The sequence below is a fragment of the Primulina tabacum genome, chromosome 2 (genome assembly GCF_025594145.1).
Source record: "Primulina tabacum isolate GXHZ01 chromosome 2, ASM2559414v2, whole genome shotgun sequence".
Taxonomy (NCBI): Eukaryota; Viridiplantae; Streptophyta; class Magnoliopsida; order Lamiales; family Gesneriaceae; genus Primulina; species Primulina tabacum.
In genome coordinates, this window is record NC_134551.1 from 54,006,716 (window position 1) to 54,017,620 (window position 10,905).

Consider the following 10,905-nt stretch of genomic DNA (forward strand, 5'->3'; position numbering starts at 1 on the left):
TTCTAAAAGTAACTTCCTCTTTTGTATTCAATTTTGTTGACGGAACATAACATTGAATGAATCCAATGTTACTTTTTTATATATATATATAATAAAAACATTGAATTATTATTTTTTCTATGAACACAAACTTGAGATATGGTTATTCGGGTATAAAATATTAATGAATTGAATCGAATTTTTACATATTTTGTTAAAAAAAAAAATTATGCTTGAATTTTTCGGTGGCTCAAGCATAATAAAATGCTCTATGTATTTATTGTTTTCAATTTTTGATCCATGTCACATGAAATTTTTAATCCAGTTTTCTTTATTTTATTCAGGTTGAGAAAAATAATTGAGGCTTGAATTTATTATATTCAACGATGTTGGATCACACTTTGAGATGGATAATTTCCAAGACAAATTAAAAAATAAGGTAATGAGTTGGTTTACAACCGTGTGAGATGCTGATGTGGGCCAGAAAAGCATTTTCATTAATTGGGCCCACAGGCCCACATAATTTGGGGTTGCCCGGTACATTGACTGCAGTGTCACTACGAATACTAAACTTGTGGCTCAGGTTCGTAGTGATCCGGCCTTTTTATTACGTGGCAATTTTCTATTGGATGATATAGATACTGTCGTCGTCATATGTTCTGTTCCACATATTTTGTACGTGACTCAATTTCAGCCACGTCCATCAATGCAAAATTCATATTCATCAATGGGCAAGAATTCTGTGTGTTTGAATGCGACTTGTACTCGGGACACTATACCCGATTTGTAATCAAATCAAGAAATTGAGTTTTAGGTTTGAACAACAAGACACCGTGTCTAGTAATCACGAACTTTGATGGAAATTGAATGATTTATGGCATGCCTGAATCTCTGGATCAAAGAACATGGCCAATAATCAACCATTAATCTTGATTACCTTGCACTTGTTAGAACAACTAAAGCCGATTCGGGGTTGGTATCGAAGTAGCCGAACCAACCGAATAGAACCCAAATGAGATGGAAAAATTATCACTTTACATGACACCCCCGAAATAATATTTTTGATCCCTATCACCTCATCATATATAGCCCCACCACCTTTTCATGCCAACCACAAAATTATAGCACAACAATTTCCACCCACTAACTTCCTGCCACGTGTCGTCCCTTGGATTATTCCAACCCCTTTTCACTCCATTACTACAGACTCCGCCCTCGCCACAACTCGTCACATGCTACTTTGCACTTGAAGAATATGCAAGCACAGTAAATAGAAAAAGACCATGCTGAAATTCGAGAAACATGGCGACGAGGGCCTTAACACCTGGGCCAGAGCCTGCGACACGTGCCACTCCGCAGCATGCACTGTGTACTGCTGCGCAGACATGGCGTACCTCTGCAGCAGCTGTGATGCCCGTATCCACGCGGCCAATCTGCTGGCTTCCCGCCACGAGCGTGTTTTGGTTTGCGAGGCATGTGAGCGTGCTCCGGCTGCCTTCTTGTGTAAGGCTGATGCTGCATCTCTCTGCACTTCTTGCGACTCTGATATACACTCCGCAAACCCTCTCGCTCGCCGCCACCACCGAGTTCCGATTCTGCCGATTCGGGGCTTACTCTACGGCCCCTCATTTCCTAGACCTGGCGGGTTCGTAACAGGTGAAATATGCGAAAATGCTTTCTGAAATATATTTATAATCATATACGGAAGAATAAACCAGTTTAGTAATCTTCAACACAAATTAAACTATGTACATGCTAACTGTTAATGATGCAGCTGCAGCAGCAGATGATTTATTGACTCGGGAAGGAGATGACGCAGATGAAGAAGATGAAGACGAAGCAGCATCATGGCTACTGCTCAATCCTTCAAAGAATAGAGAAAATCAAAGCAATGAAAGTGGGGGTTTATTCGGTGAAGAAGTGGATGAGTGTTTTGATATTGATGATTATAATCCACGTCTAGACAACCAGTTCAACGATCAGTACAATAGTCTGCAGCAGAATTACAACAGCACTGTTTCTCAAAGGAACTATGGAGGAGACAGTGTTGTCCCGATCCAGAATTGTAAAGAAAAGGACGTTTTTTTCCATATGGGATTTGAGTGCAAGGCTTCTAACTTGGGGTACAGAAGTTATCCTCCTTCGAAATCTCATATAGTAAGTTACCTTTGCCAATAAATATTACACAAAATTTAAGTGAAATTCTTGCAATATATACGGAACACTTTTATCTTAGGGAAAAATTTTGATTTGATCGAGAGTTTGTGATGCATGACACACAAAATATTATACATGAGAAAATAGAAGTGACATGTAAGGGGAATTGGGGATGTAAAATGATATAAGAATATTATCCGAGTTAATATACGCTTGCTACGTACAGTGCTGGCATAAACCACTCGAAGGGCCTGAGTTCAATCAAAACAAACCTCTCGATCCCACATTACCCTCATAATAAGAATAATAACAGCATAAGACATGGATTTATTTTTAGAAGTCAAGCTTTAAATTGTTAGATTTACTATTAATAATGGTCGAGATGAATTAGAAATAGCACAGTAATCATGATACAATATCCTTATAACATAATTTCCCAGGTTTCCCTTTCGCCGGTGGACGTTGGTGTGGTTCCAGAAGCAACATCGTCCGATATCTCCTCAGTCTCCCACACAAGACCTCCAAAAGGGACAATCGATCTTTTCTCAGGTTCATCAATTCAGGCACCAACTCTGCAGTTAACTCCAATGGACAGAGAAGCAAGAGTCTTGAGGTATCGAGAGAAGAAAAAGGCTAGAAAATTCGAGAAGACGATTCGATATGCATCAAGAAAAGCATATGCAGAAATTAGACCAAGAATCAAGGGTCGATTTGCTAAAAGAAAAGATGTTGAAGTGGAAGTGGATCAGATGTTTTCTACTTCCATAATGGCAGAAACTGGATATGGGATTGTTCCATCATACTGATTGGTGGGTATCAGGAAAATGTGAAGAGCGATTAAAGCTACTACTGCTGATACTTTTTCTTGCTTTTAACTCATATTTATATTAATGGTAATTTGATTTCTTGAACTTGATTCGTGTCATATCTAAGTTGATTTATGTGCGTGTATTCGTTCTTGATTTTTTTTACAGGAATCCACGATTATCTTTGTATGTGTGTATATATATATATACTGTGTAAAATATAGAGCGTGTGTAGGAAAATATGGCCGAAAATTGATTAAAATAAAGTTGAATTCCAAGAAATACGACAATTACAGATTTTTCATTTCCCTTTGAAGAAAAATATGACAATCTGTTGGAAGATGATAAATCTTTCAAAAGAAACTAGCACAATGAAGTTAGCAAAGTCTACCGGGAGATTTTTGTCATCTTGGGATGCAAAATTATATTCTTATAAAGTTGCATCTGTTAATTTCAATTTTCTTTTTCTACAAAAAAAGATCCACGGCTCCTAATCAGATAGTGCGGCCGCGTGGGGGTTGTAAATTTGCAAGAAAAGTTCTGGGCTTACATTGGATAATGAAACTTAAATGCTCATCATGATCTCGAAAGAAATGCAGCAATCTCCGAGAACTGGAGGCTGCAAGCATATAATACATCCGGCCTCATAACCACAAAACTTTGCAGCTTCACCAGTTCCACATACGTTGCAATACTTACACTCCAAAAACCAAAAAATGTTCTCAAATTCGTACGCCACTCTTCAATCTAATTCACATTGTCAAGGTAAAAGTTCAAAGTCACCGTCAACCACACGAACATCAAATACACCACCACCTCTCTCACGCCTTCTCTTCTCGTAATCTGCAAACAGGGCACGTCGAGTCGTGGTGAAATGCATTCTCTATGGTACAGATGAAAACAAGCTAAGGCAATCTAGTCACTTTCTCTCCAACTGAAACCTCGTCCTTACAAACTACACAAGCAATTATACAATTATTATTCTGTCCCACTTCTTCTTTTGTCAGAAACCCCGCAGGCAGACTTTCTACCACGGATTTGGCTGCTGGTGGACTACCCTTTAAAGCATTCTCATTTTCCACCAGCGTCCGGAAATGGGCCTCATATTCCGTTATTCTAAGTACTCTATATAAGTCTTGATATTGAAAATAGTTTTTCATGTAATTTTAAAAACTCAAGAGTTGTTCAACATTAACTTTTAAAAACTCTATAAATATGTATTCAAATTTTCAATATACTTTTAATATAACGTACAAACATTAAAGCCTAAGATACAAGTATAAATTGTCAAAAATTGTATTTGGTTCAACAAAAGTTTTGGATGAATTTTTAAAACTTCTAACTCATACACAATCTATTTATTTCTTTCTCTATCGTTTCACCTCTCTCTTATCTTATCTTCTCTCCTCTCATCTATTTCTATCACTCTCTCAAATTTTCGAAGTGTATATCTATATATATTTTTTCATCTTTCTTTTTCAAAATTTTTATTTTTTGGCTGATTGTTCATTTAATAATTTTTATTTTAATATCATAGGAAATTTTGAATTTTAGAATTGATTTTGTGATTTTTAATTTATGATTTTATATAAATTTATGTAAAACACTCAATAATAATAAAAGATGATAAAAAATATCGTTTAATTCTTAATAATTGAATAGCCTCGCAACAACTATGATTTTTTAAATTCTTTTTTGCATTTTCATAGCAAGTTAGAAAGATTGAGCGACAGCCCTCCCACTCGGCACCGTCAGATCAATTAATATGTAAGCTACAATATTTTTATATAAAATTATATTCACACAATGCTAAATAATATTTTTTTCACATGTATATTATCAATTCAAAAATAATGTTACAGATTAATCAATTGATGTATTTTAAAAAATTTATAAACATTTATACAAACCCACATATATACATATGTAAATATTAAATGATTTAACTTTTAAATAAGTAAATTTAATTATTAATATAAATTTTGAAAAACTATTTCAAACTGAATATGTTATATATGTCAATTAATTATTGGTTCAAAAAAATTAATAAAAAATAATATGTTATAATTAAGTATAAAATTTAAAAATTTATTAAAAAAATTTCACAAAAGTCTATAAAAATCTTGCAAAAAAATCTACACGAATCCACATTAATCAGTTTATAAATCTGTGAGATTCTGTAAATGTCAATAAAAATCTATAAAAGTCTATCATTTGAAAAAGTTATTAAATACCATCAAAACTCTAAATTGAATACAACATACTAAATTTCTTGAATTTTTAATTTTTGACTTGAATTATTAATTACAAAGATAGTCATCGTGGGTCGTTTATCTTTTGATGTTAGTCCAAATTAATATTAAGTTCATTTGTTGCCTGTGAGTATAGGTCCAATGATCCAAACTAATTCGATGAAGCAAAATATTCATGAAACACATTGGGCTATATCATCCTAATTAGTCTAAACATGACTAGCCCATATAAGTTTTTTTTTAAAAAAAATACTAAAATCACGTAAATTAAATAGGTATTCGAATCTATAGATTTTATCGTAACAAATTCATTTGTTTATTTGACTTACAAACAAATTTCAAATTTCAACTTGACCATTTAAAATAATTATTTCAAATACTCTCACAAATCTAAATCATCCTCGTACCAAAAATGCATTTACAAAAACTTGTGTGAGACTCATGGGTCGTATTTTATGAGACGGATCTTATTTGGGTCATCTATGAAAAAGTATTACTTTTTATGCTAAGAGTATTATTTTTTATTGTAAATATCGGTATGATTAATCCGTCTCACAGATAAAGATTCGTGATATCGTTTCATAATAGACCTACTTTTAATTATATTACTCGTAAATTTCTCTTCCTACAAAATGCCGTGTTCAGCCGAATGACTCCAAATCCAATCGATGTCGTGTGGCCGCCCAAAAAGTGTGATCATTCAATATGACAATGTGACGTCTTACCTAAATTGTGTCCTTTTTGTTGTCATTAGATACATAGTTAATTCAAGTCCTAATAATTTAATCACTATCAGGTATTGTAATCTGGAAAATTATTATGATTAAATTAAGAAGTCGGTAAGCAATCAGGGTTATTTATGAGCATAATATTAAATGCATGAGTATGTATCTTCTGAGACGGTCTCATGAATCTTTATCTGTAAGACGAGTCAATCCTACCAATATTCACAATAAAAAATAATACTCTTAGCATAAAAAGTGATATTTTTTCATAGATGACCCAAATAAGAGATCTGTCTCACAAAATACGACTCGTGAGATCGTATCACACAAGTTTTTGCCTAAATCCATGTATTTACAAACATAATGATGTAGAAATGGGCTTTGGAGATTTAGAGTCCATTTGGAATAAAAAACTAGAGTAAGAAAAGAGTGTGAGTTTTTTTTTTTTTTATGTGATTTTTATAATTTTATATTTGTTTGGATGAGATTTTTTTTGTGTGTTTTAAAAAAGCACTTAATTAAGTAAATTTAGTGTTTTTTTTTCAAAAGTCAATATTTAGAGTTTTTAAAGAGCTTTTTAATAACCTAGAATCAAAACAATCTTAGTCGATCATCTTATCATATCGAAATTATTCACAATTTCAAAATATTCTCTATTTTACATAAAATTTTCTTTTAAATGATTATATGAAATTATTCACAATTATTCTCCTACTCATATGTTTGTTTTAGAATTGAAATTTATTGTCTTTCTTTAATTTCTTTTAAAAATCGAGTTATTAATTAATTAATTATAATATAACCATAGGTATTATTTTGTCTAATATTTTTTATGCTTTATTTTTCAATATTTACGGATATCGTTATGATTTATCAATTTAACACGTTGTTTTTTTATTATTTATATATATAATAGAAGTATAATATATATCGTTATTACACTTGTTTAGAAGTATAATAGAAAAACATATATCAATTAATGAATTAAAAAGCTCTTCAAAAAATACTTTCAAACATATTTTATGAATTAAATAGTTATTTATTTATTTATCCAATTACAAAATTATCATAACTCTTATTTTAAAAATATTTTTAAAATTCCAACTTAAAAACAAACACCTTTTGAAGCACTCTTTCTAATTGTATTTGGTCTCCAAAAATTAAAAGATATACCAATTTTTTTAATCTTTATTTCTAAAAGAAAAGGAAATTAATAAAATAAAAATAAAAAGGTATTTTAACATCATCGCATTCCTCGATTAATGATGTCCGCTCAATCCTCATCGGAACCACCCAATTGCCAACAATATCGATATAAAAAATAATGATGCTGTAAAATCAATGAAATCCCGATTATTCTTTCTTTATTTTAATCCTTCGATTCAGGTGAAAATGGAATTGGCCACACGCACACCAAGAGTAATTTGAGTGATACCGCGTGTACCCCACAAGCAGGAGTCGTTTAATCAATCGGACTCTCGGAGGAAAACGACGCCTGTGGTTATCGATTTATGTAGCATAGGGGAAACCCACTTCTTTCTTTCTTTCTTTCAAGCAATAGAATTCTTGAATTTACTGCCATTGATTTGTTCGGAGAATAATCAAAGCGAGTCACGGTCCCTGTAGCAGCATACTTGATTTGATGATATTATTATATTACTCATTTCAAGAAACGTGAAAATTTATCTCTCCGTTTCTTTCCGTTCCCATCATCGCTTCCTCTAACCATTGGCTACTTTGTTACGAGGTATGAAATTTATGTTCGTAGGGTTTTATTGATTGTGGGTTTTGATTTTTGATTTTTTTTTTGGCTGCGTTTTGTCCGATGATTGGATTGGTGGATTGATTTTTAATGAATTCAGCCAAGTAATTTTGATTTGGGATTCAGAGTTTCTTGTTTATGATTTGATTTCGAAGAATATAAGTAACTGAATTATCTTGAAATTGATTTCTAACTGTTTCTAAATTGATTAGTCTGTTAAATGTTTCTTATCACAAAAAATTCTCCTGAAAAAGGTTGTTTCGCCTTTATTTAAAAAGTGTTTTAAACTGATATTTTAGGTTAAACAAGCCGGGGAGTTTCTTCTGTTGTAATCATACATTAAAAGTCCAATCTTGACACAATTGTTCGACAATTACTTGAAAAATGACTACTGGAAGTATTAAGTACACGCAAGAAAAAAGGCCAAGAAAGAGCAAGCAAGTAGTTGTCGATGAGAAATCCCCATTGTTGCCCACTAAGCACGAGGAAGGGAGCGGGTTCGATGAATTTAATGGAGCTTCGTTTAGTGGGTCGGTGTTTAATCTGTCCACGACAATTGTGGGTGCTGGAATAATGGCATTACCTGCAACCATGAAGCAATTGGGACTCATTCTTGGAATTGCTATGATAATTTTTATGGCATTCTTGACACATGCCTCAATTGAGTTTTTGCTTAGGTTTAGCCGGACTGCAAAGTCTGCTTCTTATGGAGGACTTATGGGGGATGCTTTTGGAAAGTATGGCAGGATATTGATTCAGATCTGTGTGTTAGTCAACAACATTGGTGTGCTCGTTGTGTACATGATTATCATAGGTATTTTTTTGATTGAATTTTAGTTGCACGTGCATCTCCGCAAAAAGTTATTACAGGGCTTCTGTACTATGTGGCAGCCTTGGCAGCACAGAAATCGAAATACAGTGTTTGGGATACTGTATTATTTAAATGGCTTGAGTCACACTGGTTTCACAAATTATAACTTTTGGTACACCAGTAGACAGTTGATCCTAAAGCTTTTATTGTCTCAGTATTAACTTTGTGAATGCGTATGATGTTAAGGTGATGTGCTTTCTGGAACAACATCCGGAGGAGTCCATCATGCTGGTGTTCTTGAAGGCTGGTTTGGAGAACACTGGTGGAATACTCGTTTTTCTGTTCTTCTTATCACCACCCTCGTCATATTTGCTCCATTGGCAGGCTTAAAGCGAATTGGTGAGCCCCTTCTTGTTTTTTTTGGCTGTAGCTTGAAAGTTGGTACATGTTTCGAGATAAGCTACTCGATAACTTGGTTTTGCACCTTACTGAACTAACTGCGTGAGCAATTTGACTTCCTCTGGGATACTTGGGATTTAATTTTATGTTATTCTTTTGAAATATTATGCTCTTCATGTTTTTAACTCTTCCCTTTTCTATATATTTAGTTGTGTCATGTGAGCTAGTTTCCCACCAAATACAAGAATCGCAATAGCCCAACTAATCTTGTTTGTATCGAAAATAACACAAGGATTTTTTTTAATCTTGTTCTGTGCCTTTGTTTACTGATTTTGTGAGTAGTTTATTTTCCCCTTCCATCTGTTGAAGTTTAATGTTTCTTTCATTTGTTTACAGATTCATTGAGATACACATCTACTCTATCAGTTGCACTGGCCGTTGTATTTCTTGTCATTACTGTGGGGATTACGTTCTTGAAGTTGATAAATGGAACTGTTCTGATGCCTAGATTGCTTCCCAATGTCACCGATGTTGCTTCATTCTTCAACCTCTTCACTGCAGTTCCTGTTCTTGTCACCGCGTACATATGCCATTACAATGGTATGTAATCAATTCAATTTTTGGGCCTTAATTTTGCACCCGTATACTTGATGCTTTTACATTCGACAGAACCATAAACAGATTTTTGATAAATGTGTAAATTTACAATGGCTCTTAAATTTACTTTCAGTAAAAGAAATACTCGGCCATTTTTATAATCCAAGTTTTGGATACAATCAGCTAGAGACGTGTGTTCAAGTCCTCAAATTTTTTGTTTTGCAGTACATTCAATAGCCAACGAGCTTGATGATAACACACAGATAAAGTCGGTTGTTAGAACCTCCCTTCTCCTTTGCTCAAGTGTGTATATAATGACTAGCATCTTCGGGTACCTCCTATTTGGTGAAGCAATACTTGATGATGTTCTTGCCAACTTCTCAACGGATCTTGGCATTCCATTTGGATCACTACTCAACGATGCTGTCCGTGTTAGCTATGCAGCCCATTTGATGCTTGTTTTTCCCATTGTTTTTTATCCCCTGAGGCTAAACATAGACGGGCTCCTATTTCCATCCGCTAGGCCATTGGTTTCAGACAACTCCAGGTTTGCGGTGCTCAGTATTGGGCTCATTGTTGTCATCTTTTTGGGTGCAAACTTCATACCAAGCATTTGGGACGCCTTCCAGTTCACTGGAGCTACAGCTGCTGTTTGCATTGGTTTCATACTTCCGTCTGCGGTGACACTCCGGTAAGTTTAATTATTCGTGTCATGCCCCAGGCACACAACACCATACAAGCAGTGTTTCTCAACAGTGGGTTTTCTAAATAGTTGATTTGCTTCTGCACTCACTTTACAAAAATGGTTATACTCCAAACCCCTAGAAGTGGTCATTGCTCAGTCGTATAAAGTAACTCACATACGTTCCACAATCTGACATGGGACAGAATATTACAATATGAACCACTTGAATGCGTTAGATTATATGAGTTCAACTTGGTCCCACAAAATTTTTGCCCAAATTACGTGAAGTTAACCGTGACACTATTCTTGTTGGCCCAGGGACCGGTATGGCATAGCCACGAAGAAGGACAAGATCTTATCTATATTCATGATTGTCTTAGCCATCTTCTCTAATCTGGTGGCGATATACAGCGACACCTATTCATTATTCAAGAAGAATTCACCAAAACGTGAATAATTGATGACCTCTATTATTTATAAGCTAAAGACTTCCATTGTAAAAAATGGAAATGTATTCATTCAGGTAAAATGGTTGGATTTATAAGTGTGCAGGTCCGGGTTTCGGTCGCTCCAGCAGTCTGCTGCTCAACTTAAATGCTGAGTTGTCTTTCTGAAAGCGAAAGGTTCTAGTTGTATTGTTTGTGTTTGCATTGTATTTCAATAATTGTGTTGTACTCAGGATCATGTAATCATTATCAACCATAAATCTAGATATGTATACGTTCTGTTTCA

General features: G+C 34.1%; 2 protein-coding genes across 3 annotated transcripts; both read left to right on the forward strand.

Annotated features, from left to right (window-relative positions):
• Positions 1–1,040: 1,040 nt before the first annotated feature.
• On the forward strand, positions 1,041–3,128 carry LOC142537048 (zinc finger protein CONSTANS-LIKE 2-like). Of its 2 annotated transcripts, none has more exons than XM_075642585.1 (3): positions 1,041–1,635; positions 1,760–2,136; positions 2,577–3,128. In XM_075642585.1, exons 1-3 carry the CDS (start codon positions 1,263–1,265, stop codon positions 2,940–2,942), a joined length of 1,116 nt encoding a protein of 371 aa, XP_075498700.1. In that variant the 5' UTR covers positions 1,041–1,262; the 3' UTR covers positions 2,943–3,128. The 2 variants fall into 2 exon arrangements, with proteins under 2 accessions (XP_075498700.1, XP_075498699.1); XM_075642584.1 differs by having other exon boundaries at positions 1,043–1,635; positions 1,754–2,136; positions 2,577–3,126.
• Positions 3,129–7,338: 4,210 nt separating this feature from the next.
• On the forward strand, positions 7,339–10,905 carry LOC142537049 (amino acid transporter AVT6A-like). Its single transcript, XM_075642586.1, has 6 exons — positions 7,339–7,666; positions 7,981–8,495; positions 8,739–8,891; positions 9,288–9,491; positions 9,714–10,179; positions 10,492–10,905. Exons 2-6 carry the CDS (start codon positions 8,066–8,068, stop codon positions 10,628–10,630), a joined length of 1,392 nt encoding a protein of 463 aa, XP_075498701.1. The 5' UTR covers positions 7,339–7,666; positions 7,981–8,065; the 3' UTR covers positions 10,631–10,905.

What these genes read in the sequence shown, in the direction of transcription:
- LOC142537049 (XM_075642586.1), top strand. Translation starts at nt 8,066, where the DNA reads ATGACTACTGGAAGTATTAAGTACACGCAAGAAAAAAGGCCAAGAAAG. An exon ending in TGTGTACATGATTATCATAG is followed by an intron (nt 8,496 to 8,738) that starts GTATTTTTTTGA and finishes TATGATGTTAAG; the next exon opens with GTGATGTGCTTTCTGGAACA. An exon ending in GGCAGGCTTAAAGCGAATTG is followed by an intron (nt 8,892 to 9,287) that starts GTGAGCCCCTTC and finishes ATTTGTTTACAG; the next exon opens with ATTCATTGAGATACACATCT.
- LOC142537048 (XM_075642584.1), top strand. Translation starts at nt 1,263, where the DNA reads ATGCTGAAATTCGAGAAACATGGCGACGAGGGCCTTAACACCTGGGCC. An exon ending in ACCTGGCGGGTTCGTAACAG is followed by an intron (nt 1,636 to 1,753) that starts GTGAAATATGCG and finishes TTAATGATGCAG; the next exon opens with CTGCAGCAGCAGATGATTTA. An exon ending in CTCCTTCGAAATCTCATATA is followed by an intron (nt 2,137 to 2,576) that starts GTAAGTTACCTT and finishes ATAATTTCCCAG; the next exon opens with GTTTCCCTTTCGCCGGTGGA.